This window comes from Panthera tigris, chromosome B1 (assembly GCF_018350195.1).
Source record: "Panthera tigris isolate Pti1 chromosome B1, P.tigris_Pti1_mat1.1, whole genome shotgun sequence".
NCBI lineage: Eukaryota > Metazoa > Chordata > Mammalia > Carnivora > Felidae > Panthera > Panthera tigris.
The window spans coordinates 49,348,301-49,376,270 of NC_056663.1; the positions used below are offsets into that span (position 1 = coordinate 49,348,301).

General features: G+C 41.0%; 2 protein-coding genes across 7 annotated transcripts in view; one reads left to right on the forward strand and one right to left on the reverse strand.

Annotated features, from left to right (window-relative positions):
• NUGGC (nuclear GTPase, germinal center associated) overlaps positions 1-23,852 on the reverse strand; it is a 56,075-nt gene extending 32,223 nt beyond the window's left edge. The window contains exons 1-9 of one of the 6 annotated variants that reach the window (XM_042983530.1): positions 23,647-23,852; positions 23,086-23,136; positions 15,174-15,295; positions 12,881-12,969; positions 10,098-10,202; positions 9,376-9,484; positions 8,279-8,501; positions 7,567-7,797; positions 3,222-3,431 (exon numbers count right to left, since the gene is read on the reverse strand). In XM_042983530.1, coding sequence (XP_042839464.1) covers positions 3,222-3,431; positions 7,567-7,797; positions 8,279-8,501; positions 9,376-9,484; positions 10,098-10,202; positions 12,881-12,923 — 921 coding nt within the window. In that variant the 5' untranslated portion in view covers positions 12,924-12,969; positions 15,174-15,295; positions 23,086-23,136; positions 23,647-23,852. Of the gene's footprint in view, positions 1-3,221; positions 3,432-7,566; positions 7,798-8,278; positions 8,502-9,375; positions 9,485-10,097; positions 10,203-12,880; positions 12,970-15,173; positions 15,296-20,449; positions 20,718-23,085; positions 23,625-23,646 lie in introns of those variants that run through there. The other 5 variants (XM_042983529.1, XM_042983526.1, XM_042983527.1 and 2 more) reach the window with 5 other exon arrangements.
• A 103-nt stretch (positions 23,853-23,955) lies between these two features.
• The window catches only part of ELP3 (elongator acetyltransferase complex subunit 3), a 98,683-nt gene continuing 94,668 nt past the window's right edge, over positions 23,956-27,970 (forward strand). The window contains exons 1-2 of the mRNA XM_007097111.3: positions 23,956-24,052; positions 27,086-27,185. Coding sequence (XP_007097173.1) covers positions 24,034-24,052; positions 27,086-27,185 — 119 coding nt within the window. The 5' untranslated portion in view covers positions 23,956-24,033. The remainder of the gene's footprint in view (positions 24,053-27,085; positions 27,186-27,970) is intronic.

Consider the following 27,970-nt stretch of genomic DNA (forward strand, 5'->3'; position numbering starts at 1 on the left):
TCCAGTGGATCCTTCTACAGTGCTGGGTTGCTCATGACTTACCGATACCAGCCCTCCTTCCCAGTCCCCTTCCAGCTCCAGTCTTATGTCTCACCTCCCGTGTTCCCACCCTGTGCTCCTGAGCTCCTTCTGCCTAAAGACACCCTTTCTCTCTCTATCACATGCTCCAGTCCTTCTTATCCTTTGAGCTTCCTCAGGAAGGGTAGTATTTAAGCCCATCCCTAAGTTTTCCAAACTTGTCTTCTGTGCCTCTCTCCTTCCACCCCACACCTGTTTCCTCCAGCCACCCAGGAAGACTCATGCTTCCCACAACACGTGGCTCCTTCATTCCTCTGGGTCTTTGCTGCTCCCTGGCCTACAATAGTGCTCAGCGGTCCCATTCTCAACAATCTTCTCTGGTGATAGCTGGGCTTAAGTGCCCTCTCTGAAGTTTCCCTCTCATCCAAAAAGAATTAATTGGATAAAGAAGATGTGGTGTGTATATATATATATATATATATATATATGTACATATACATGTACGTATATACGCATATATACATATATGTACATATACATGTACGTATATACGCATATATACATATATGTACATATACATGTACGTATATACGCATATATACATATATGTACATATACATGTACGTATATACGCATATATACATATATGTACATATACTTGTACGTATATACATATATACATATATGTGTGTACATATACATATATATGTACATATATACATATATATACATATATACATATATATACATATATACATATATGTATATATATATATATTCATTCAATGGACTATTACTCAGTGATGAAAAAGAATGAATTCTTGCCATTTACAACAACGTGGATGGAACTAGAGTGTATAAGCTAGTGTAGAGTGTATAAGTTAGTCAGAGAAAGACAAATATCACATGATTTCACTCATACGTGGAATTTAAGATAAAAAACAGATGAACATAAGGGAAGGGAAGCAAAAAAAACATAAAAACAGAGAGAGAGACAAACCATGAGAGACTCTTAAATACAGAGAACACACTGAGGGTTGCTGGTGGGGTGTTGGGTGGGGGGATGGGGTAAATGGGTGATGGGCATTAAGGAGGACAGTAAAATTCTATTACTGAAAAATAAATAAATAAAATATATTTTGATTTAAAAAATCCCATATGTTTAATGCACATCCAAATAGACATCTGGATTTGTAGTCTCCATTTTACATGACTCCATTTTTGTTCACTTATTCTTTATTTTAAATCACATATAATACTATCATATTCTATACTATACTGTGTTATACTAAATAAACATTTACACATTTACATAAATTTTCAAGTATATTGATGTTATTGAGAATTGGTGTTCATACATTGGTTTGTAGTAAAGCATTTAAAAACAAACACAATTACAAAAAGAAAAAAATTCATTACTATTGCTCTCCTTTTTAAGTAATGTGGTTTGTTAATTAATACGACTAACTGATTCTCTTCTGGACTATAGGACTCCCAAGGGCATGGACTTTGTCTCTCTCTATCCAAAACCCAATACAGAATTGAGTAGATGCTCAGTGGGTGTTCGCTGAAGGAATGAGGTCTCTTTTTGGAGGTAATTTCTATCTGTGAGTGTTCATAGCACCTTGGACTTCTCTTACATCACTTTCTGCTGTGGATTTTGACATCTGTGGGTTTCTTCTCTCCTATTAGACTCTAAGCCCCTTGCAGGAAGGCTCTGTTTCCCATTCAACATTGTTTTATTTTGCTTTCATCTTTTTAGCTGTCAAGATAATACATGTTCATGCAATATACAAAAAATATGGGGGTGTATGTAGTAAAGAGTGCTGGTAATCACAGAAATTCCTGTTAACAGTTGGGTGTGTATCCTTCCTAAAGGCAGGTTTCTACTTTTGCTGTACATTTATTAACACCACACACACACACACACACACACACAATGTGCATGCATACACATGTTTCTTAACATTAAAGGTCATGCTCTGCATCTTTTAATTTAGCTTTGTCTAACCATATAGGATTACAGTGGGGTTTAAGAGCAGAAAGGCTCTCAAGCCATCTTGCCTTTATTAAAATCCCCAGTGTGCTAAAGGGCAAATTATTTCACTGAGAATAGTACCTAGCACAAAGTAAATGCTTGGTGTATTATTATTATTATTATTATTAGCTATAATCTTTGCATCCTCAGTGCAAAGCACATTGTTTTACATATTATACATGTTTGATGAATGAAAAGGAAATGAACAAAGAGATAAATTCTTTAAAATATTTCAACCTCTAATCATTAGGTACAGATCTAACTACCCCAATGCTTTACTCTGGCTGTAGACATATCTGGAGGTGCCTGGCCAGCTCTAATTTCATTTGCCAGGAATTGAACCCCTACCCAAGTTTTGGTTGAAGGGGTAGACTTTCATTTCAACCATCACCTTCAGCACAGCTGACCGCATGCACTAAAGATAGATGCTTAATCCAGAGATTAAGTTAGCTAGGCAGTAATCGATCCCATTTTCCTCCTCAGGAATTTGAACTAAAAGGCATAGAGACTATAGTCAGAGAGTTGTAGGCATATGAACTACAATTCCATTTAAAGACAGGGTTAAGGTGGTCATTTTTCACAATATGGATCCTAAGGGCTAAGTAGAGAAAACTAAGAGAAAAGCAGGGCTCTGCAGAGAACTGCACAGAGAAACAGTCACAAGAGCCATGTAGAAGAAGAGAGAGAAAATAGCTGCTTTTATCCTGATAGGTGGCCCTGAGGCCTGGCTGTGTCTCATGAGATCCTTTGATATTCTTCCGATTAGCCTCTTAACTTGGGGTTGCTTCAGCAGGTCTCTGTTCCTTGCAACTACACACGGTAGCAGCCTCCTCATTTCTTGGTGCTGGACCGTAAGCTTCTCTACCTTGTACTCAACTCTTGGCCTCCCTTTCCCCCTCTGTCTGTATTTCTTCTGCTTCCTTCTAGACCAGTCTATTGCTGGTCCTTCTCCTGATCACACACTCTTGTTCTAACTTCCAGGTCTGCCTCATGATTCGTCTCTCCCCAGTGTCTCTGGCCACACACATCCTGCCATTGCCCTGAGGCTTAGAACCTAGAAAGTAGAAGAATTTAACTCCAGTGAGCTCATAAAACCCCTTGGTTGCTTTAGAAAGGGTGGAGGAGTTAAGCAAAGAGGACATGAAGCCACGTGAAAGAGAATCACCTTTTTCCACATCTCATCCCTCTTGCTGTTGAAGTCGCCGGTGCCTGGAATGTCCACCAGCACAACCCCTTCTGGTATCATCTCTGATTTGGGAAGAGTCACTTCCACATGTTTGATCAAGGGCCAAATTTGTGTCTCAGCTGATTCGCCATCCAAGTCTCTCCTGTGCGTCCGGATGTAAGGGTCCAGCTTGACAGACAGCTCTTCTGCCTGAGGAAGAAGGACACAATCACACACACCAGACATTCTCCCAGCTCCTCTGTCCTGGATCGCCTATGATCCAGGTTCAGTGAAGGTACACCAATAGTGGTAAGAAGCAGCACTGGGCAATGGGCACCAGAAGACCTTATCCAGTTTTCAAGAGCCAGAAAGGACCCTGGAGATCAGAAAGTGCAAGCTCCTTAATTTACAGATGAAGAAACCACAGTCAGTTAGAACAGAGCTTCAGTAAAGCTATAGTTTCACTGGATAATAATTTCATCTTCTAAATTCCTTTTCAGTTCCTTTTTTCTTTAAGTTTTTTCTAACTTATTTTGAGAGAGAGAGTGCGCGTGGCCGAGGTGCAGAGAGAGATGGAGAGAGAATCCCAAGCAGGCTCTGCACTGTCAGTGCAGACCCTGATGTGGGGCTTGATCCCAGAAACCCTGAGATCATGACCTGAGCAGAGATAAAGAGTCAGATGCTTCACCAAGTGAGCCACCCAGGTGCCTCCCGTTTCGATTCTAAAATTAATGTGATTAATGATCAGGGAACCAAAGGCAAGCTGAGGGCAAAGCACAAGCTAATACCTCACAACACCTCCCCCCCCCCACACCCCTCTGGTGGGATATGTGTGATATTCTTCAGCCACTCCTGGCTGCCCAAGAATGAAGGGAAGGCAAAAAACATATGGTTACCTGATAGAGATCACAGCCATGCAGGACATGGGTCTCCATCGGTTTATAAATGTCTTAGTAAATTACAAGAAAAAGGCAATCTTATCAATAGCTTAACCTCCAGAAACCTATAGACTCAGTTTCCTGGAGGCCTAACATTCCCCTCCCCTCCATAGTGATATGGGGAACAAAGGCAAGAAGGAAATGGTAAAGTCAAATTTCCTTATAACCTGCACCCCATTGACAAATACTTGAGGTAGGCAGAGTAAAACATTCATTCCTCTAGGAACTCCCTACTGTCTTAATGTTAATGCATTATTAGAGAAAAAACATTAGCTTGACAATAGCTAGGCCTCCAGTATCTTGTGAATCTTCTTTAACATATGCAAGTCCTTTTGGAAACACCCCTTTCCCTTACCTCCCCCAACTCCCAGGTATATAATCAGCCACTCCTCACACTTAGAATGCAGCTCTTTCTGCTTCTTCCTGTCCCCATGCTTTAATAAAATCACCTTTTTGCACCAAAGATATCTCAAGAATTCTTTCTTGGTCATCGGCTCCAGACAACCCCCCCCCCCACCACTCCAAAACCACATCAATTAATATGCAATCTAAATTTTGGAGACAGAGTATTCTTCCCACATGGCTAATGCAAACATTTGGATTACCAGAAGTCCCCAACTACAGAAAATTGATAGTGATATGGTGACCATATTTGCCAAATTAAAAATTGATCTGGGTTTTAAAATTTCTCCTCGTAGTACAAGAAATATCTTGACATGTAGGCATTTCCAGAATGTTTTAATGATGGTGAGTGGGATGGGGAATTGTTCTCAGCCCATTGTTTCTTCTACCTAAACATATCTTGAGACAGTGACACATTCAGGCCAGCAACTATGTGTGTGGCAGCAAATCTTTACTGGGCTACCACTTCAGAGGACGGGAGATTTGGGATGTATGGTGCACATTGTTTTGTTTTGTTTTGTTTTCAATGTTTATTTATTTTTTGAGAGAGAGCAAGCATGAGCAGGGGAAAGTCAGAGAGAGAGGGAGACACAGAATCCGAAGCAGGCTCCAGGCTCTGAGCTGTCAGCACAGAGCCCGACGCGGGGCTTGAACTCACCAACCATGAGATCATGACCTGAGCCGAAGTCAGATGCTTAACCGACTGAGCCACCCAGGTGTCCCTGGTGGTCATTGTTAATAAATATCTATAGAATAATCATGAAAGAAAGATAAGAATGGAAATTTTTTTTAATGTTTATTTATTTTTTAGAGAGAGAGAGAATGAGTGGGGTAGAGGCATAGAGAGAGGAGGACAGAGGATCTGAAGCAGGCTTCATGGTGACAGCAGAGAGCCTGATGTAGGGCTTGAATTCATGAACCTTGAGATCACTACCTGAGCCGAAGTCAGACGCTTAACAGACTGAACCACCCAGGTGCCCCAAAACTGGAAATTCTTAAAAGAGTTGGGTTTAAATCAAGGGATTTGATGCAATGTGTGTAGGGAGTCACAGAATTCATCAATTCTAATCAAATAACAGGAAATTGTGAAAGAAATGATGATAAAAGTTCTTTAAGATATTTAAAAATAAAGCAGAGGAGCACCTGGGTGGCTCACTCGGTTAAGCAGCTGACTTCAGCTCAGGTCATGATCTCACAGTTTGTGAGTTCGAGGCCCACGTTGGGCTCTGTGCTGACAGCTCAGAGCTTGGAGCGCACTTCGGATTCTGTGTCTCCCTCTCAGGCTGCTCCTCCCCTGCTCATGCTGTGTGTCTCTCTCTCTCAAAAGTAAATAAACATTAAAAAATAGTAATAAAGCAGATACATTAAGGGCAATGTGAAAGAACAAACATGGGCTTGAGAAGTCCCTTTGTGTAAGAAGGCTCAACCCAATAAACTGGCTCAGGATAAATCATTCTAGGAGGCAGACTCAGCTTCCTTCATTGTAGTCTGGAACCTCGGACACAAACCCAATCTGTGCCCTCACTCACTGAGATGTAATTGTGTTTCAATGAATATTTACGCTCCTTGTTTCAACCCTAAATTTGTAACACTGGGAAGGGATATTTCTAAATACAGAATATTGAAGAAATAGATACTGATACCTTGGTGTAAGTTAGTTGGTGTTAAGTTGTGTGTATGCAGATAAAGTAATCAGTTTTATAATCATTGTATTTCTTTGGACATGCTCAGTCTATGTTTTAGACATTAGGAGTGTAATTATTCTGAACAGTAATACCCATTTAAATATAAAAAGTAACTATTATATTTGTTGATTTCCTAGCTATACAAAAGCTAAGTGACTTGAAAGATTTCATTTATTTGACTTCTAAGTGTGCCTGGCCAAGTCTTTAAAAATTTTTGAGAGAACTGAATATATTAAATTTGAACTATAATATAAAGTCTAAGGAAATTTGATTAATTATATAAGTAGTGTGAGCTATTTAAGGAGGATTTGCTATGTTAAATTTAGGATGTAATTGAATGCTAAATTTTAGAACAAGTGTAAGTAATTGTTCTTATTTTATACAAAAAAAAAAATGCCGGATTTATAAATAGAATAGCAACATTTTAAAAATGAATTTTAAGAAACAAAAAAAAAACAACTAGGTTTTAAATATATAATTTCAATAAGTTACACATTAGTTCTACAAGTCTTAAATTTACAATGAAATGTAATTTAATAAGATGGATATTGATTATAAAAGTGAGGAGAGAGTTTTTCTACTATATCCAATATCCATCCTGTCCTCTGTCTGTGCTAGCTGAATAGTGTTTGTCTGTCTGTCTGGGCAGCCAATCGCAACACATGTGCTTCTTGCTTTAGACTCCCTTTCAGCTAGGAAAGGCCATGTGCCCGAACCAGAGGCCAGTTCTGAAAAAAAACCTACCCAGAAATTTGTTGGGGGTGTTTTTGAGAAATCTTTTACTTTCCAAGGAAAGGGGAGATGTGTTTGATGCCAACTTTTTATCCTTTTCTTTCTGCCATGAAGCCAGCTGTGAAGTCTAGCACCTCAGTAGCAATCTTGTGACTATGAGGCAACAAGTATGATGAACGGCCAAGGGAACTCAGGAGGTGTTGATCTTGATATTGTTGAGCCACTGAACCAACCCACAAACTCAACCGCTTCCAGACTCTTATGTGAGAAAATGAATAAATCTTTATTCATTTAAGCCATTGTAAATGGGGTGTTTTTTTTTTAACATCTGCAGCCCAAAGCATCCTTAATTAATCCTCAAGCAACTATAAATAGTCTTTCCTGTGCACAAAAGATCTCCCATTCAGACACTAAAATTTCTCATTTGACAGCCATAAATAACTAAAAAGAACTTGGTCAGGGATGCTTCTGATTTGGGTATCAACTTATTTCCAATAAAAACACCATGCCTTGAGCAAATCTCCTAAATGGATTCAATTATTATACTTGAGACACATGATAAAATAAAGAAAAAAATCTTGAAGCTACCTCTTCTGCCTTGAGGGTGATGATTCTGGATGTGGGAATCTTTCCTTTGGGCTTTGCCCTTAGTAACTCTTCATAGTTCTTCCTTTCCGCCCCATTTCCATAAAGCATTTGTAGCTTCCAGATGGCTTCCTCCACTGCATCATCCCTGTCCCATGCATCTGCTTCTTCTCTGTCCAGTTCCTCTGTCCTGTGCAGGAGTGTAGTCAAGTTCTTCAGCTCTTCCTTCCACTCCTGCCAAGGGAGAGCAGGGCCAAGCCCCTCAACACACAGATACAGAAAACCACGACAAAGGGAGGAGGCCACTGCTCTGGGGAGTGGGTGGCAGGAGGAGACCTCATATTCAGGAAATCTAAAATCATTTAATCCAACAAGAGATCATCCAATCCAAACCCCTTGTTTTGTCAGTGAGGAAACGGGGAGCCAAAGAGGGAAATGGCTTGCCCAAAGTCCCATAACAATAGTGACAGGATGCGGGCTAAAACCCCCATCTCGCTCCACTGAGCTTTCTCATTCTGTACTATGTTCTTTCCATTTAACAAAGGCCTAAATTCTATTTACAAAGAATATCATGTTAATCTCTAAATGAGAGGGAGAAGGAAAGAGAGAAAAGGAAGGAAAGAAGAGGGGGAAGGAGGAAAGAGAGGAGGGAGAGAGAGAAAAACAGGAGGGGTAAACAGGAAGGAAGGAAGCAAGGAAGGAAGGAGACACTTACTTGGTCAGAGAGAAGGTGGATTTTGGCCTCGTATTGTTCACAGCAGCCTGAGCTCACTTGTACAATACACGATGTACATATACTTTCTCCAGACACTGGTAGAAACATTGCTTGCTGGATGATGGCATTGATCAGGGAGCTCTTCCCAGCCCCTGTGCTTCCAAATAATCCAATGTAGATTGGGTCCAATGATGGTTTTTCAATCAAGGCAAGTAGCCTGTTTCTAGATTGGTTTTTAAATGTACATTGTCATGGTCAGCAAAGCACAGTGGGAAGAGTATCAAAACAGAACACGAAGGACCTGAGTTCGAATCCTAGGCAAGTCGTACATCTTTTTGAGTCTCCACTATTTTCTTGATAAAAGGAGAATATTAGTCCCTGTTTACTACATAGTTGTCACAAGGATCAAAAAATATTATGCAAAAAGTAAGTACCATTACTTGGAAATGATAATTCTATACAAGCTCTGTAATTCCTATATAGATACGAAGCAATTTTGCTTGTGTCCTGTGGAAATTACATAGTCTGGTTCCTAGATATAAAGTTTGGGCAGAGGTAAAGTATTGCTGAGAGCAACACAGAGTCTTATTGAGCAGGAGATTCAGCCCTGTCACCAATCTTTTTTTTTTTTTTTAGTATATGTGCTGCCGAAGCGAGCACCAGCCCTGTCACCAATCAAGTCCCTCTAGTCATCTGAGCCCAGCAGTTGAGGGCACAGGCTAAAGTTTCACACAGCTTGGATTGGATTCATGCCCTTTCACTTACCAACAGTGTGATTTTGGTCAATGTCTTCTTGGCCTCTCTAAGCCACAATTTCAGTAAAACTGGGATGATACAAATAGTTCCTGCTGTATAGGGTATTGGGACAATTAAATGAAATTTGATATATGTACTTAGCAGGTTATCTAGCAACAGTGGCAACCCTATGAATGTCAACTATCAGTATAAACCATAATAGCCCATAGCTATATAACTTTTTAGCCTCCTTTCCTTAGTTTCTAATTGAAAATTCCTTTTCATTGTTGGAGAAAAGCATCTACAGTAACATAAGGAAAGACATGGAAGGAAGATTTTATGATAGCTGATATCAGACTCACATGAGATACTTGACTCCATTAGGAATGCTGTCATCCAGGAAGACAGAATGAATAAGTTTCTGATAAGTATTGCTCAAAACCCTTCTGGTCCGTGACTCCAGTTTTTCATCTGGAATCAATAGGGATGTATTACCTGGGATGTACCTGGCAGGGATCAAGTACTAGGTCTCCAAAAGAGCAATGTGCTCAATACGTCAGAGAAAGGGAATAAAAAAGAAATGAAATGAAAAGCCAATTAAATATGAAAGCAAGTTATCTGACACTACAGATACTAGTTCATGGGAGATGGCAATTATTGATTGTGAAAGCCTCTCAAGGAGCTAGCCTGCTCTGAAACTCCTTGTTACAGAAGTCAGTATAGGCTTTGTCATGGGTTATAGCCCTTCTAGATTCTTCTCTCCTGTGGTCATAAAAAGAAAACTTGCAAGGCCGTCATATTAATACTCACCAAGGCACCAAATCAACCATTTTCGCAATCTTTGTTCTAATCAGGAAGAGGTTATTCTGATAACAGCCCTCCTATCCAGAGACTCCTACAGATGAATTGTCAAATTATAGATCTCTGCAGAGACTCTGAAGCCCCCTTTTCTGGATCAGGATGATTTGACTATGTTTCATCCTTCTTTCCAATTTGACCTTCTCTTCCCTTGAGCATTTTGACACATTTGGAAAAGGACAGAGCCACATTAAAACAAGCTCCACAGCAGTTTCATGACACTCACATTCCTTAAGAGCACTTTGTTCCACGGAGGGAAATGCTCGGAACCGCTGGTCTCTATCTGAACGTCTTCTTTTTTTCATTGGCTCTTTAAATAAATCATCATCAACTAGAGATAAACAGAGATTATATAAAATTAAAGATCCTGGGGCATAGTATACTTGCCTGACCTCTATCAACACACAAACCCAAAGAATCTAAGAAGGCTCCTGCCAGCTCTGTATGCGTAAAGTCATTCCAGAAGCAGGCACCATTGGGCCATTCCAGTCTGGTCCCTACTTCCTGGAGTCACAGAACTTCTCATCTAGATCTGAAGTGCAGAGTCCAAAATATCTCCCCAGAACATATGTTGACATTAAATGACAAGTTTGGAAACCCTAAGAAGCCAAAATGGCTGGATATTCTTCACTATATGCCAATTGTGTACAGAGAAACCCAAGAGAGGACTAAGTGTGGGGTGAAGAAAGGCCTCTGGGAGGTCATTTCAAACTGGGAAAGAAATTGATCAGGAGCAGAATGCAGAGGAAAGAATCGGCCACATGACCAGGGCAAACCATTTCTTGACCATCTATGAGATGAGAGGGCTGACAAAAATATACGCAATGTAATAATTCAGGAGGATGTTCTACCAGTGCACGCCCTTCAGAGGTTAAATTTGGGAGAATTTTCCCCCTTCCTCACTGAAAGTCATTAGCAGCTGCTTCCTTACACAAATAAGAATAGAAATCCCCATGAAGCAAAACTTTGTAGTTCTCCCAAGATTTATTCACTTTAATGGGCTTCCTTTGGTTATGAAGTGAAGGGCTGGTAGGGTCCATAATTCTCTGGAAAGGGTACAACCAAAACATTGTGTTCTGGATGAGTTTTAGAAAATACCCTCTGGCAGTATCCACATGGTTAGAAAAGGGCAATAAGTGGGTCTTTGGAGTCAAGGTCATTGGAAATGATCCTAACCCAGTGCTCCTGGGATTGGCTCGTGCCTTGGGAAATGGCCATGAGATGAACCTGAAGAATTGATCCTCAAGAGTCATGGCTCATGGAAGGGTATGAGCCCCCAAAGCTGAGCATGATATTGGGAGGTCATATTCCCTGAAGAACCACAGAGAAGAAGGCTCACATCAGGACCCAGGAGAGCAACCTGCAAGGTACAGCCTCCACTACTGGGCTCCAGACAGCAGGTCTTCCAGATAGTCCAGCCAGCCTTCCCTCTCTGCTCAGCCTTATGGCTTCCAGAACAAATCCTGCCATGTCCTGGAGCCAGCTCACACCCCATAAAGTATTGCAGTGCAGAAAGGTGCTGTTTGCCAAACCTGGAATCTCTGCCACCTCATATGCTCATGCAGTGACAGGGTGTTGAAAGAGCTTGTATTTCAGACCCTCTATCTGAGACATTCTAACTTCTTAACTCAGCTCAACTCAAAGATTTCATCATGCCTTAGTTTAAGGACCGCATTAGAATTAAATACCAAGTTGCTGGCTCAGTGGTTGGAGCTGGAGAAGGAAGAGGCAGAGAAGAAAAGAATATACCACTCAGGACCTTAGACAAGCTACAGGCTGACAAATACTTTAGTCTGTGCTACAAGAAGGTATCTGTGTGTGGAAAGTAAAGGATGTCGGGCCTTGATCTCAACTTTGTAACTCAGGAAATCTTTTGTGTGAATGATATTTGCACATCTTAGCCACATGCATAAAACAAGGGACATGCCCATGTATCCATGGCCTTCATTTCAATTTTACAGGAACTGGCAAGAAATCTGATAAAAGCTTGAAAGCTTATTCCTCAACTAAAGCAAAGGCTAGGAAGTCAGACAAAACAGCAGGATGTGAAACTTTTTCTTCAATCGCTAAAATGAAAAACCACTTGGAAAGGAGAAAGTAGTCTATCTTGGACTTAGACCATTTAAGGGTAGTATTTCTATTTAAATTGTAACTGGAATGAACTGGCCTGAACTGGCCACATCTCTTCTCATTCCCTGTAACTGCTCAAGCACTCCCTCCCCTTTCCCAGCATTTTACACTGAATCACCCAAGAAAAAGAGCAGTAAGGTTGCATGGGGGCAAGCCAAAGAAGTAAACCTAGTCTACTGCCGCTGTTACTTCTTGCTGCCACAAGGTGTCACTTTAAAAAACTGATCCCCAGCCACCTAACACAAGATACAGGTTCATTGCTGATCCAGAGGGTTGCCAGAGACTGCCATGGCTCTTCCAAGCTGAACAATTCCACTCTTTCAGCGCTAGCCACCACCCCACTGACCCAGAAACCCTACATTCCTTGCCCCTAAGGGATTTCATCCCCTATGAGTGAGGAAATACATGTGATACATGCTGTTCTCTACACACAGGGGTTATTTTCCTGCATCTTCCAAGGGAAGGCTCTCTCCTTGGCTCTCTCCAGTGAGGCTGACCTCACTGACTCCAAGGGGATTCACCCTACATCTCCCCTTCTAAGAACAGTGCCTGAAATGATTCCAGGGGCCTTACCTTGCCCATTCACAGAGAGGATACCCTCTGAAAATCCAAGATGGCTTTCTGAAACCTCCCTTTAAAAGGGGAGAGGTGTTCAAATTTAATTGCTGGTGAGATAATCCACTACATCATGAATAGGCTATTTAATTCTTGAAATAGTTTATATTCATTCACTATTAAACTGTGTCATGAGAAAGCAGCTTCTGAATAAAGAGGAAGGAACAATGACTACAGTTAAATACTCGCAACCCATTTGCCCTTGATTATATAGTGGTAAATAGGAAGTATGCACTCCATCAGGGGATATTGTAGGGATGTTACCTGGGTGTGGTCCCTGACCCACAAAATCTTCAGTTTCTTCCATTTCCTGTTATGCAAATGCCTGCTTTTGTCCACTTAGGAGAACCAGCCTAAAAATATATACAAAGTACAAAGATGGGGGTGACAATAACAGCAGAAATTATACATACATAAAGCAAAATAATAACAACAACATGTAAATCTGCTTATGCTTTGTTTCCCCGACTAGATTCCAAGCTGTTAAAGTGCAATGGCCATTCTAACTTATCTTTGAATTCCTCACAATGCCTCGTATACTACATGTTGCTTTAAACATGACAAAAATCAATGTTTGACCATTGGTTTTCTTTTTTCTCTTTAATTTTTTAATGTTTATTTACTTTTGAGAGAGAGAGAGCAAGCAGGGAAGGGGCAGAGAGAGGGAGACACAGAATCCAAAGCAGGCTCCAGGTTCTGAGCTGTCAGCACAGAGCCCAACACAGGGCTCGAGCTCATGAACTATGAGATCATGACCTGAGCCAAAGTCGGACTCTTAATTGACTAAACCACCCAGGCGCCCCTGACCATTGGTTTTCAATAATAGTTGTATGTATAGAACTTTAAAATGATATTATCTGAGATCTTTAGTAACAATACACTCTAAAGTAACAATAAACCTCTAGCGATCAGAACCATAAAGTTGAAATTATATGGCTTTGCTGCTTTGGGTGCAGTATTAGTGGCCCAATCAGGTTCATTTATGTTTAGTCCCAGCAGATCTCAGCAAGAATCTGGAAGATGGATGGAATATTCTATATTTCTAGGGTTCCCTGGAGTTGCTTTGGGAACTACTGAGTGGGGAAGGAGAGATGCAATAACTAGGTTCTCTGAGTCTTTCTTGCTACCCCACTCCAATTCAATGAGGAAGACCCCTCCCCCCCCCCCCCCAGCTCAGGTCTATATGCAGTGCCATAGCTTAGGGCATCTGCAAGGGTTGGGGGGTTGGGGGAGGAGAGGCACATCCAAAAGGAGAAATGTCAAATCCAACCTGTCTCCAGTCCATAGGTACACAAATTGGGCGTGGAGGGAGAATGGGACCCATAGAGGCTCAGAACAGAGGACATTGGTTAATGATATGCTACCCTGGAGTTTCTTTGTCTCCACGCACAGAGGAGAATTTGAGCAACACAGTTGGGGAGAGCCCCAAAGTGCTTCCTCTCCTTACCTGACATTGCTGTTTGGATCACTCACCCATGTACTTCAAAAGCAGAGAGTCACTGGCCCTTCTGAGAAATGCAAAATCCCACCTGATCTGTCAACTGCCACTAAACCCATAGGCTGTTAGAGAGATTATGCCTCATTTACATATTAACTCCAAATGAAAATCACAGCTCCTCAGTCAAAACAGCCTCTTATTCTTAGTTTGGCTGGTGGATATTAACTGGCCAAATGGTTTCTGTACTTGGTGGGTGTTGGCTGGATGTGGTGTGAATCCCTACTGTGTGCAAGGTCCTGAGCCTTAGGCAGAGTTCCTCATCTCTTCATTCCTTATCTTGACGCTCCCTCTCAGACCACCCCAAACTCCTTACAGTTCTCCAAGACAGGGCGTCCTATTCCATACATTTTAGCATAGACTGTTCTCTCTATGTGGGGTACTCTTCTGCTCTTCTCGGCGAATTCCTACTCTTTAAGATCCTGTTTTATCATTTTCTCTGTGAAACTGTGTCCTGATTCCCAAATCTTTCCCTTCTTGTGTCACCACTGCTCCAAGCACATCTCTGTTACCATGCTTCCTTGTCCCTTTTTCCTTTCTGAACCATGAGCTATCTGAGGTCATACCTACATTTGTTTCAATGTTGCATTTCTATCAGGAAGTGCAATGACTGACAACAATTGGTGAATGAATGAATAAATAAAATAATGGATGGGAAGCTCTTGATGAGATTCTAAACCAAAGGATGTTTAAAAACCAAATCAGTTTTTATTCAGTTTTTGTTTAAACCATGTTAGTTTTTTATATAATTGGAATCCTGGCTTAAGAAATAAAGGGGAGAGTGGGAAGACAAGGACAACATCAACAGGGAAGACGACTTCATAGGAACCACGAAAGCTGAACTTGAAGAAGGAATGACACAGGCAAAGGCAGAAGATGGGGAGAAGACCTCATAGTGGTCTTCAAATACACTACCTTAGAGGTGCATATAAAATTCATTAGAAAGTAATGACTTTTCTGCCACTAAATGTGTCTGAACCTATACCGGAATGACCACTTAATAATGGCATTAGACTAGATGAGCTTGAAGGCCTCTTCAAATCCCAGATCCTATATTCTTACTTGAAGTGCTCACCAGCAAAGCTGGCAGTGGAAGTCCTCTATGAGGTCACAAAAATTCACGAGAGCTGCAAGCGGTTCCTGGTTTGTAGTGCTGAGTTGGAAATGCCAAACCACATCAAGATCTAGGTGAGACAGGAAAGCAAAGGATAGATGAGCTATAATGTGTGTAAGTATATGGTAATGCCTATCAATAACTTTATTTTTCTTTACTTTTTTTTTTTTTTTGGTGTTCATTTATTTTTGAAGGAAAGAGAGAGCGTGAGAGGGGGTGTGGCAGAGAGAGAGAGGGAGACACAGAATCCGAAGCAGGCGCCGGGCCCTGAGCTATCAGCACACAGCCCCACATGGGGCTCAAACTCACAAACTATGAGATCATGACCTGAGCCAAAGTCGGACACTTAACCGACTGAGCCACCCAGGGACCCCAACGTTTTTTTTTTTTTTTTTAAATAGACTCTACACCCAATGTGGAACTCAAACTCACAACCCAGAGATCAAGAGTCGCATGCTCTACTGACCGAGCCAGCCAGGCACCCCCCCATCAATAACTTTAGACACAGAGCTAGGAATTACCCCTAAGAAAGAAAGAGATCTGTTGTTTCCTGAAATCAGCAGCTCAATGAGCCACAGTCACACAAAACATTAGGCACTGTATCATAGAGATCACTGAAAACAAAACAAAATGTGTGCTCCTATCAATAGACAAATGCACTGTAGACCTCCAGGGCAACTTGTGTTCTGGTAGCCAAAATCCAGGAAGAAATAGTGGAGTCAGATGAAGTCCAAGAGGACTAAGAAGTTGATAAGTGTTACTACCATACGAACAGTGAGAATAAGGCCCTTCAATCTGAGACAGTAGTAGATTTAGAAGAGAAGCAGACATGTTCACCAAATCCTGGGCACTGGTTTTGGCTGCCATTGGGGTCACAGAAACTTCAGTTCATCTAACGTCATTTATTAAGTCAACTGTACACAATGGCCAGCAAGGGCTGTTAGCATGTAACTATCTGGGTTCGGGGTGGGCTTAGCTGCACACAGTGGGGACACACCAAACCATGAGCCTCCCATGCAGGAGCATCTATGGTACATGAGTAATCTGTGATCCCTAACTGAAATTTGGAGAAATTGAAAATTATCTGAGGTGTGCTTGTGGTTCCTTCTGCCAGTGTTCAAAGATTGGCAGAAAGGGACCATTTAATCAGCAAACTAAGACACAGGAAAATGGAAAGAGATAACTAACAGTAGGACTGAGAAAGTAGAATGAAGGGAACAGCAGGCACTTAAAAAGGAAAGCTTATAAACAAATATTTCAGTGAATAGAGTAGTGTGGTACAGACACTCTGTACATAGTCACTGAGCTAAACTAAATGATGGTAGGAAGGGCCATAAACTGCAAATCAGGTGTGGAAAGTACAGTGCTGGCTTTGCCACCAGTCAAAAGAGCTGTAAGACTTCAGAAAAGTTATTTTATCACCCTGGGGCTTAGTTTTCCCACCTATAAATGAGAGTTGAACAAGTCCTTAAACCATGAATATTCTCTGATTTAGTTGGATGCCAAAAGGATTAAAGTTCTTATTTTAAAATGTCACCTGCCATTGACACCAAGACCATACCAATGATTAGGGCTCCTATGTAATCAAAAGTAGCACAAGGAAGGTGTCTCTAATTTCAGGTTCATTTCACTTTCAGGAGCCAATGACCCATGGGTGCATAGTCCTTCCTCAGATTATGTAGGGATCCACTTTACCCCAAGGAAGGGCAGTAACGGTGGTTGTATTTTGTGAAAATTTGGCTTCTGTGGAGAAGCAATAGAAATGAGTCCAAATTTATTGCTCACACAGGCGAGGTATTCACCTGTGGTTTATTTCACTTGTATTTCAACTATGCGGTTAGCACTTAAGTTTTGCTTTTAGTACGTATTTACATTCATGTGCACTGAGCCTAAGAATAGCATCTTTTAAATGAGACTCTGCATATTTAGCTAGATATGGGAAGGTTGCACAGAATGCATTTCCTGTTAAATAATTATGATTTTTGACAGTTATTTTTGCTTCTTCCACTCCTCCTTTCTTCTGTTTGTACTTGCTTAATGTCTTTTTTTCTTAAAGAAACGTAACAGAGGTGACACAAATGTAACAGTTATTCCTGTACTAGAACAGCTTCATATAGTGTAATTAAATAAAGAATGCTCCTAAGCCCCTTATTGTAGAGATATGGACACTGAGGCCCAGAGAGGGGAAGGAACTTGTCCAAGGTTGGAGTGACTCCAAGGTCAGTGTTCTCGTCCTCCCACCAAGCAGCCTCTCATAGATACTATTTAAATAAAGCCTCTGGAGCTTAAGAGTGGAGGGAAGGGTGCTCACAAATGAGGGGCTCCTTCAAATACATGACAAAAGCATTTTGGGAATGAAAGCTGTAGAGTAGGACTGAGAGTAGCTACTTGATAAAAATGTACTTAGGACTCAAACTGAAGGTACTGCCTGAACATTGTTCAGTGCCCTCAGAAGTAAAACAAGACTGTGTGTGTGTGTGTGTGTGTGTGTGTGTGTGTGTGTGTGTGTATGTGTGTGACAGAGAGAGAGAGAGACAGAGAGAGAGAGAGAGAGAGAGACTGAATAGTACACTTTCACTGAATTCCTTCTGTGTCTAATGCAGAATTGAATGTGTTTAAGAATTCCAAACATCCTGTTCTCTTCCTCTAGCTCTTTTCCTTCAGTCAGAATCTCATCTCACCCTACCTTGCTTCACATCATTAACCTTTCCTACATGATTCTTGTTTTCCTTTTATTTCTGTCTGTCCCCCAGCCCCACCACCCAAGGGAGCTCTAATGGGAAAAAAAAAAAAATCAAAATGCCTAACCTAGCAAACTTCCTTTATGGGGTATTATTATCATCAACTGGTTTATTCCCTACTTTTACTGAATGTGCGAAGGGCTTGGTACATAGTAAGCACTGAATAAATATTTGTTGAATGAATGAAGTGTATCTTTTAAGTGTATCTTAGGTGGTAAGATTAATAGGGGCGCCTGGGTGGCTCAGTCGGTTAAGCAGCCGACTTCGGCTCAGGTCACGATCTCGCGGTCCGTGAGTTCGAGCCCCACGTCGGGCTCTGTGCTGACAGCTCAGAGCCTGGAGCCCGCTTCAGATTCTGTGTCTCCCTCTCTCTCTTCCCCTCCCCTGTTCATGCTCTGTCTCTCTCGGTCTCAAAAATAAATAAACATTAAAAAAAAAGATTAATAATGGCAGCAATTACATTCATTCATACATCTATTCAAATAATTGCTGAGTGTCTATTACGTGCCATGCACTGTTCTGGGTGCTGGTAATACATCAGGGAACAAAATGGGGAGGGTGTTTGCACACACAGGGCTTACATTCCAAAATGTAATGGACATTACTCCGGATTTGGAGTCAGAATGCCTGAATTTGGGGATCACACTCCAGGGCTTCAATGTAACACTGATCAAATCACCTACCCCTCTTAGAAAATTAGAATATAAAGATACCTGTATCAGGAGTTCACTGGATTAAATATAATACATACCCGGATTAAATGTAATATTGTATGCACAGTTGGTCTGCAGGCACTTCAGCATGTTTACAAATGTCGTTTATTTTTAGAATATTTGGTGAAGACAGTTAAACTAGAAGTCAGTACTAGTATTCACCTGGGCCAAGTCTCTAGTTTTGAGGGTACATATGCCACCTTAACTGATGAACTGACTCCATTCTTGTCCACACTGATCAATCACCTTGTGAGTTCTAACTCATCATCCTTCAAGAACCCTTGGTGAAGGTCTTGTCCTCCTCCCACTGGGGAGTGGGCTGGAGTATGAAATAAGGAAAAGGAGATTCTTAATAAACTTATGGAATGTTGGTGACATTTAGGATTTATTTCCTTTCTTTTTAAGTTTTAAGTACCTTTAGTATTGGCAACACGTCGTAACCACTTATTGGACATTGCACTGCTCTTCCGAACTAGGTATGTGCCAAAAAAGCAATTTAAACACATTAGCTCAGAAGCAAAAGTGAAACAAGGGCCTTCGAACCCCCAAAGGACAAGAGTTATATTTTCAGCATTAATACACGAGCTAATGTGTGCAACCTGAGAAGCACAGCCCCCAGGGGTAGCTATGGTAAAGGAGTTATTGGATTGCATGATTTTTTCCTTCCTTCTCCCCTGGATGAATAGGTAAGTAAAAGAAGCAGATATTTTCATAATGTGCCTTATCAGGTTCTAACAAAATGAATTCAAATCCTCTCATATTGCTCCCCCAAGCTTGCCAAAGCTAATGAGGCATAAGATGACATTAATACTACCCCTAATGATGACTGAAATTGCTGTGTTTCTGGAAGGGAGAAAATTTAGTGACTGGCCTGAGATCATACCCTTATGTAAAATTCAAGCTAAAACTTGATTTTCCAGATTCTAGTTCATTGGTCTTTGCATTAGCCTTAAAGTTCACTTAAACCAACAAAGAAAGTAAAACCCACTTTCCTTCATGAAAAAAAAAAATACTTTAAGAAGATTAAGAGAGGGAGAAGAAACAAGTCTTCCATACAGAAAAATTCCAAATAATTTATGTAGATACTCTACCCTCGAGGACAGGGAGCATAACTCCCCACTCTTTATGTGTGGGCTTTGCAGAGTGACTTCTTTCCAAAGAGGGCAGTATGGAAGGAAGGGAAAAGAGGAATTTTCCAGTAGAGAAACCTGACAGACATGCCTCAGCCAGGTGATGAAGGTCAACATTAACAGTCATAGATCATGCTGTCTGTATGTACCCTGATGTGATCTGATGACAGCAGCACTTTAACTCTGGGATCTTCCTCCCGTAAACCCATCACTCCAGTCCAATCATGAGAAAAGCAGACAAAGTTCAATAAAGGTTAATCCTACAGGTGATCTGACCACTACTCCTCAAAACTATCAAGATCATCAAAGCAAAGACAGTCTGAGAAACTTGTCACAGCCAAGGGGAGCCTAAGGAGACATGACCACTACCTGTAATGTGTGTCCTAGAACACAAAAAGGACAACAGATAAAAACTAAGAATATCTGAATAGAGTACAGCCCTTAGTTTATATTAATGCTATTGATATTTGTTCACTAATTGTGACAAATGTACCAGACTCACGTAAGATAAGAGAGGAACTTGGGTGTGGGTTATATGGGGACTCTCAGTACTATCTTCTCAATGTTTCGGTAAATCGAAAGCCTGTTTCTTAAATCAACCATAAGTTACAGCATAAATTACATAAGAAATACAACTTACCAGATGTCACTTTATCTGCTTCAGCTCTAGGAGTCCACAAAGGATATGGTAGCCGTTTCTTTGCCTTGGTATAGCTATGTGAAACCAGCTGGGGTATATACCCTTTGTGGCCACAGTCACAAGCCAAATTCACCCAAGCAGAAGTGAAACTGATTTGCCATTTGAGGGTTATTTATGACAATCTCCTCCTTCAGAAACTGATTCACGCTATTTTCCCCTTTCATTTAAACTTGAATTGTGTGTGAATTGTGGAATCTTACATTCTTCTCTGCAAGCAGGCAGATATTAGTCATTTTTATTCTTTCTAAATAAACTGCACCATCAACCCTGCAGCATCCTTTCTTTGAGGAGGAAACTTATTCTGATGGATCTAACTTACTTGAGCAGTTAGGAAAAATGCCCCAGTCCCAAGAGAGACAATGCACTGGTTCCCACACCCCCAAACACAAAGACAACTGGGTAAGATGGATGACGTGAGATGGTAAAGATAAACCGATTCTTTATAACAAAGTCTTGCAACTCACCAAAACCCAAACAACGCTAGGTTGTTTGATTGCAGAAATAAGTGTCATAGTTTTTAAAAAAAAAATTTTTTAATATTTATTTTTGAGAGAGAGAGAGAGAGAGAGAAACAGAGCGCAAGGGGGAGGGGCAGAGAGAGAGGGAGACACAGAATCCAAAGCAGGCTCCAGGCTCTGAGCTGTCAGCACAGAGCCTGATGTGGGGCTCGAGCTCAGGAACCATGAGATCATGACTGAGCTGAAGTCAGCTGCTCAACCAACTGAGCCACCCAGGCGCCCCTGTCATACAGTTTTAAAGAACTCTTTCTGGAACTTAATTTTATATTCATATTTTTTAAACCAGAAAAACAAATATTTAAAAAGTGCTGTCCAATGGACAAGAAAGTAGAACCTACTCTACTGTATTTGGCAACCCAAACAATCACATCAAGTATAGGGAAAAAGCTATTTTTTTTAACCTTCAGCTTCAGGTTACGTTTGACCTTCAAAGGCGGACTCAGTTGTTACTAGGATAATTCTCAGTAACTGTAGGTATTTTTTATTCCAAAGTGGGGATTCAGAAAGAAAAGAGGTCAACAAGAATTATAAATAAATATTTAGACTGTGATCTCAAAAGTTGTTTTGAACTTTTAGCAAGATGATATGCCTCGTCCATAAGAAAACCATAGAAATACCAGTATAAAGCTCAAAGCAAAGAAAATCAACGTGACTATCATCATTAATGTTGGATCTTTACTTCTCTTTCTGGGCAAAATTACACCTTAATCTTCTGTTCATGTCACATATGCTTAGCTCTCCCCCTACTGGCTGTTTCTTTGCTTCAACAGTTAACCGTATTCGAAATCAGAGGCACTACTAAAATACCTAATGACTAAAATTAATTTTGATCATTTTTAAAGCTTCTTGGGTTTCTTTATGGTGGTCCTTGATATCTGTATTGGACACCTGAATGCTAGGTCTGTTAAAAGTGTGGGGAAGCTACCAGGCTGCATTTTCATTGAATTCACTGGAAACACTGAAGCAATTGAAAGAAAACTTCCATCAGAATCTATATTCAGGTGCTGTGCCTTCCTGTTAATAGATGAACTATCGAGGCACCCATTAAAAGGGAATCCCTTCCCTGTGCACCAGATTCCATCCCTTCTCTCCAACTGCAGTGCTAAGAAGAGTACCTTCCTCTTGTAATTCATTAAATTTTCACTCTTGGGGCGCCTGGGTGGCTCAGTCAGTTAAGCGTCCGACTTCAGCTCAGGTCATGATCTCACAGTCCGTGAGTTCGAGCCCCGTGTCGGGCTCTGTGCTGATAGCTCAGAACCTGGAGCCTGCTTCGGATTCTGTGACTCCTTCTCTCTCTGCCCCTCCGCGTCTCTCTCTCTCAAAAATAAATAAACATTAAAAAAACATTTAAAAAAATTTTCACTCTCCATTGGATTATTCCCATTGACATAAAAACTGGATGTTATTTATTGTTTTAATAAACACTTCCTTTGACACCATTTTCTCATCCAGCTACAACCCCATTTCTCTGTACTTCTTGAAGGCAAAATCCCTCAAGAGTTGTGTAAACTCACTCTCTCAAATTCCTCCCCTCTCAATCTACCATAAACCTTCTATAGTCAAGCCTTCACATCTACAGTTTCATAAAACTGTTCTTGTCAAAGTCTCCATTGATCTTAGTCAATTTTTGACCCTCGTCTGACTTGATCCTTCAGCAGCCTTTGACCCAGTAGATCACTCCCTCCTCAACACACTTTCGCTTGTTTTCCAGGTAACCGCACCTCTCTTAGTTTTCTTCTAAACTCCTTGGGGGCACCACTTCACCTTCCTTTGCTGGTTATTCCCCTTCTCAACCTGCTAGGATTAGAATGCCCCAAAGCTTTGTCTTTAGTCTTCTCTTTCTTTTCTACATTCACCTTGTTTCATAGCTTTAAATTTCACCTATATACCTATAACTCTCATTTGGCATGTACAGCCTGAACCTTTTTCATGCCTTACTGCTAACTAGGCATCCCAAATACAACATATCCAAATTGACCTCCTTACACCCCCCTCAAAACCCCACTCTGCCTACAGATTTCTCCGTTTCAGCTAATGGCAAGTATATGGTTCCAGTACCTTGATCCAAAAGCTTGATGTTGATGTCTTTATTTCTCTCACATCCCATATCTGGTCTGTCGGGAAATCGTGTTGAAATCTCCAAAATATTTTCAGAATCTGAACACTTATCATCTCCACAGCTTACTCCTCCGATTCAAGTTACAATCATTTCTAGTCTCGTTCAGTAGTTCCCAAACTTTGCTGCACATTGGACTCACCCAAGGATCTTTAAAACATGACTGGCTCTACCCCTTGATATTTAATTTAGTATGGTATGTGATCTGGGCACTGGAATATTTCACTACTCTCTAGGTGATTCTAATACGCAGCCAAGCTTGGGAATCTCCAGTGTAAATATGATAATAGCCACCAGGCCCTGGATTTAGTTTACACCACACTAGCGGGCTCATCCTCGCACTATCTCCCACCGAGGTTCCAGCCCAGCCTCCCTGGAGGAGGAGGACCCTGGGCTCAAGTACCCTTATTTAGAGCCATCCCCATTCACACTCTCATTTTCCTGCCATCTATGCAAAAGACACCAAGTGACTGCCAAAAAGTTCGAGAGTAAGGGTAGGCTACCTTAAAAACGCAATAGATAAAACGGAGCCTCTCTAAATAAGCCTGGCGTAGCCTCTGTACATAAGCACTGTCCGGCCGCTCTACTGTCCAGGTCGAGCTTTCTAGCGCCCATGCGCTCCTCGGCGTTTAGAGGATCCCATTCTACAGCCTTTAGATCCGAGGCAGGAGCAGCTTGGGCTGGAGATTTTCTCCGCCTCCTGCAGCTGCGCGAGCCGCCGCTGGGGGGCGGGGCGGGCCTCTGCGCGCGCCGTCTTCTGGGAACAGCTTTACGATATGTTGAACGTCGTTTTACGACAGGCTGGGGTTGCTTTGTGGCTGTCAACTTTGCCTGAGGTCTGAGTTGTTAGCCACGGTGTGTGTGGTAGCAGCTACGACTACCGCGGAGAAATGAGGCAGAAGCGGAAAGGTGCGGAAGGGAGGGAGAAGCGGGCGGGTTTGCGGGGTAGTAGGGGAGGGGCGAACACCTTGGCCCTTGGTCAGGTGCTGAAAGCAGTTTTTCCCGCGGGAATCCTCTGCCTCAGCCAGTCGCTCTGCCACCTTAGGGTCAGTCTGTGTGTCGGCTCCAGTCCTCTATCTTCTCGTTTTACATATTGTGCATTTTAAGCTAGCCTGCCGTTACTCTGTTCTTTTTTGGCAGTCACTTGGTGTCTTTTGCTTAGATGGCAGGAAAAGCTTTATTCCAAGGTATGCCTTACAAGGAGTCAACGTGGTTGGTCGATTTAACGTGCTCTCGGGTCTCTTAATTTGCTAAGATTTTATGGTACGTTTAACCTGTTGTTTTAGTTAAAAAAAAGAAAGAAAAAAAAAAAGAAAGAAAGAAAGACTCAGTCCTTGGTTGTCTGTGGGACAGTCATACAGTTCTTCCCGATTTATATTACCTCCTGAATTGGCCGGGAGCAATTCCGTCTTTCGTTTTCAACAGGATGGAGTCAAATTTCAAGTATTTTCTCACAAGTTCTAAACTTGTCTCTGTACGCTCAGTTGAGCAGTCTAATAATGATTGGTGGTTGCCATAGTAAAGGCTATTTATTGAGCCTTTGCTAATAATTCTGAAGTTGGTATCATTTCCCCTTTACAGAAGAAGCAGCTGAGATTCAGAGTTAAGTAACGTTCCCAGTCCAAAATTATACATAGGAATTGGAACTGATGGTCAGACTGTCTGTGTGCACCCAAAAAACCCACAGTTTTTTGTTTGTTTGTTTGTTTAAATCTTTATCACTATGGCTTTGGGCATCAACTGCCATTTCTGGGAACAATTCCAAATGTCCAGGTTACCTTCAGTTGTCCTGTGGCATCAAACTACATGTCCCAAATCTTCTTCCTCTGCCTTGCTCCTCTGCCTGTCAGGCCAGACCGCTTTACACTCTTCACCTGTCGCTAAGTCCTGCCTCCTGAAATAGTTTATTAGTCATCATTTTGGCCATCATCATCCTAACCCACCTTCGTCAATAACTAGTATCTGACTAGTACTTTGGCTTTCCTATAATGTTATTTCAGTTGATTCTTACAATAGTCTTGTCAAATATGTATTGTATTACCCCAATTTTGCAGGCAAGGAAATGGGGGTACAGAAGTCATTGATCTTCCCATTATCGCATAACCAGTGAGTGTTGGAGGCTGGGAACAGGAACCTATTGTCCAAGTGTTTTTACTTTAAATCTTTGTGGGTTATTTTTTCATTGTTGCCTTTCTAGAGCCTTTTACTTAATATGTATTCTTTTCACCTTCTGAATCATTTTTGTATCATTTTCTTTGTATACTTATTTTTTTAAACACTACTTTCCTCTTTTTACTGCCAGACTTGAGGTCATATAATTATCCAGTCCATTTAAACGACTTGCCTAGTAGTCAGCATACCCTGTACTATGTTTTTTATTGAGCCTTGTCAGAAAGGCTATATTCTAGTTAGGCAACACTCCTTCACACAAAGGTAGGTAATTCCTGTACCTGGCACTGTTCCTTCTGGATTGCCCTCTGTTTTGCTTGTCCACTTTGCCCTTTCTTCAAAGACCCCCATGCCATTTCCCCCATAAAGACTTTCCTTACTAATTTACTTCTCTAGTTAAGTTTTGATATACTCAAGAGCTATACAATTCGTTTTTAAAATCTTTATGTCTTGAATCTCCTTTTCCTCTCCAAATTAATTATTACATAGTGTTTCAATATATTAAACAGGTGAAAGCCGAGCTACTTTGGCTTAATGAAGAAAGAAGCCCTCCCTTTCCTTCCTCTCCTCCTTCTCCCCCTTCTTCCATCACCACCATCATCAATCTTCTATTACATGTCCTTGCAGTGCCTTTTTTGGCACTCTGGAGTGCTGAATTACATGATTTGGAAAGCATTTAGCCTTTGATTGTACATGGACTTTTTTCTCTCACGTTGTGTTAGCTTTGCTTCATTAAATTAGAGGCAGCTTGGTACAGTGAAAAAAAAGCGTGGAAGTTGTGGAGAAAACACCTGGATTTGAGTCTTAACTATGCCGTTTACAATGACATCTTAACTTCCCTTAATTTTTAACATCTGTAAAAGGGGCTAACAATGTCCACCTTGTAGTGTTGTGTGGTTTCACATGAGATAAAGTAAATGAAAGGGCTCCATAAATGCCAGGGCTTTCTCATCTGTAGTTTTTTCTGATGACTCAATCATCTTTGCACGTGCAACTAGCTTTCTCTACAGGCTAGAAGTATGTTTGCTGGCAGTTCCCAAGCTGCAGTCTCACAGCTTTTATCACTGAAGAGAGACTGGCAGTTTTTTCCTTGAGAAAGGAGCTCAGATTTGCCTGATCTGGAGAGGTGCCCATCCTTGCACCAATCAACCGTAATTGGGATGGGGTCAAGTAAAAACATGTCAGTTTCTGCTATTGCCTTTTTGATGAGAACAGAAGTGTCGGTTGCCAGGAGGTTGTGATGGTGAGCAGACTATATCTTAGAGATGCATTAAGATCCCTGTACAAGTATAGAACTAACATCCTTTGTATTACAAAGTAGTATTGCATTGCTTTGTAATATTACTTCTGTGGATACCTGGATTTGAGTTTCACTGTTACCCCTTGGTAGCATTTTCACAAAACAAGCAAATATTTCTGTTCTATCTACTGCATTCTATTCTGAGAGTAAGATGAAGTAATGCATCCAAAGGTAGTTATAATTATGGAGATAAAGGGAAGTTATTTTAACCACTTTGGTGCTTTCTCATGCAACTAGGTTCTGACGTTTTTATAGTATATGTGCTTCTAGAGTGAGTTTTTCCCATATATAGGTGAAGCCAGTTTTGTTTTAATTAAAGATACAAAAGATATGATCAAACTTTAGTAGAGGTTGGTGTCTTGTAAACTTGAGCTATTCATCTGGGATGGTTGGGAAAATTTTGGAAGGAAAAAATAATTACAAAAATCTTTACTGAGTAGTATGATTTTTAACACTGTTAAATATCTTTCCAGGAGATCTCAGCCCTGCTGAGCTAATGATGCTGACCATTGGAGATGTTATTAAACAACTAATTGAAGCCCACGAACAGGGGAAAGACATCGATCTAAATAAGTAAGTGGATTTATAAAAAAAAAAAAAAGGCAATCCTATTCTTAGGTGGTAGGCCTTTTTAATGAAATTATCAAATACTTCTTGTTTTCTGTCTCATGTTTTAGTTTTTAGTTGAAAATTTAGCTTTCTACCCTGCCCTCATTTATGGCAAAATTCTCTCATAGCCTAATAATATTAATAGCTCCTAATATTTATTGGATGCTTACTATGGTCCAATCACTGTTAGTAGTTCATTGTCTGTATTAACTCAGTCCTATGAAAAACTGTGTGAGGTAGGTACTTATATCACCCTCATTTGACAGATGTGTAATCTGAGACAGATTACTGTCTCAGTAATCAGCAGAACTGAGATTTGGAATTAGATCGTCTGTCTTCAGAGCCCATGTTATCTTCTGTGCTGCATTACTTTACATCCTTGTTCTCCTCCTACTGGCTCAGAAGTAGCAGCAGCTGTCTCTCATGAAAATACTCCCTCTGAGGTCCATGATCTTTTCCTACTTTGCAGCCTCTTCGACATGTTCATTTATTTCCTTTCCACAGTCACATTCAGTGTTGACTTTGCTACATCCTCAAGTAAGAGTAGACCTTCATCTCTGCATCTTTTTTTTCCATTAGATATTCACTATATAGATCCGCTCTAATGAAAGAGTTTTCTCCCTGCTCTCAGGTGACTCACCAGTGATCTAATCACCACACACACATGACTTTTTTTTAAAGACTATTTTCTGTTACTTGAGATACTTCAGTGTTTTTTCACTTCCTTGGAATATTGCACTTAATAAACT